The sequence below is a fragment of the Propithecus coquereli genome, unplaced genomic scaffold (genome assembly GCF_000956105.1).
Source record: "Propithecus coquereli isolate 6110/MARCELLA unplaced genomic scaffold, Pcoq_1.0 Scaffold201, whole genome shotgun sequence".
Taxonomy (NCBI): Eukaryota; Metazoa; Chordata; class Mammalia; order Primates; family Indriidae; genus Propithecus; species Propithecus coquereli.
The window spans coordinates 806,520-807,621 of NW_012145079.1; the positions used below are offsets into that span (position 1 = coordinate 806,520).

The 1,102-nt window shown below is 30.7% G+C and overlaps 1 protein-coding gene across 1 annotated transcript in view; it reads left to right on the forward strand.

The window, feature by feature from the left end:
* MRPS31 (mitochondrial ribosomal protein S31) overlaps nucleotides 1-1,046 on the forward strand; it is an 11,348-nt gene extending 10,302 nt beyond the window's left edge. Inside the window, exon 4 of the mRNA XM_012643838.1 lies at nucleotides 751-1,046. Coding sequence (XP_012499292.1) covers nucleotides 751-980 — 230 coding nt within the window. The 3' untranslated portion in view covers nucleotides 981-1,046. The remainder of the gene's footprint in view (nucleotides 1-750) is intronic.
* Nucleotides 1,047-1,102: the final 56 nt, after the last annotated feature.

A 1,102-nucleotide genomic window follows, 5' to 3' on the forward strand; every position in this document is an offset into this window, starting at 1 on the left:
AAGTTAAAAAGTCTATTTTTCTACTCTATCTGATATTCATATAGCCAATCATGCTTTTTTAAAAAAACTTATGTTACCAAGATAAATCTTTTTCTGTGCTTTTTACTTTCTATCGATATTGTGTTTGAAGTGAATTTCTTGGAGACAGCATATGGTTGGATTTGTTTTTCTATCCACTGTGCCAATCTCTGTCTTTTGATTAGTGTATTTAGACCATTTACATTTAAAGTAATTGTTGATTTGTTAGGATTTAAGTCTCCCATTTTATTGTTCGTTTTCTGTTCATTTTCTCTATTTCTTAATCCTTTGTCTTTTCTTGACTTCCTATGAGCTGCTTGGAACATTTTTCGTGATTTCATCTTGTTTTATTTATGTATTTTTAAATATAGTTTGCATAGTTTCTTAGTGGCTGCCATGTTTATTAAAATATTCATTAGCAATAATTGCTGCTACATTTTGAACATTTACAGTATGTTAGACATTGTAAAAGACCTTTATATGCTTTGCGTCTATTTAATCTTTACAAAAACCCCAGAAAGGTGCTATTCTAATCCTAATATTAGGCCTGAGGAAACTGATGCTCAGAGAAGTTAATTAATCTGTACACAATCACAGTTGTTAAATTAGTGGGAAAACCTAGGTCTAACTCCAAAGTTCATGCCTTTAACTGTAATATTATGGTACCTCATTAATATTTTATGATGTAGGCTTTACATTTAAAATTGTAATGTGTTTTGTCTCATTTTCTAGGTTTTGATGATGATGGTTCAGAATTTCATGAACATATATTTCTGGATAAATACCTGGAGGGTTTTCCAAAGCAAGGACCAATTCGCCACTTCATGGAGCTGGTGACGTGTGGCCTTTCCAAAAACCCATATCTGAGTGTTAAACAGAAGGTTGAGCACATAGAGTGGTTTAGAAATTATTTTAATGAAAAAAGGGACATTCTAAAAGAAAGCAACGTACAGTTCAATTAAAACCATGGAAATTTTTATTTCAAACTGTTAGAGATGGATGTTACAACAAAATAAAATAATTTTACTGGAGTTTTCCTATATTATGTTAATTATTGCATCTGATTTGACTGGCATAAATGTTA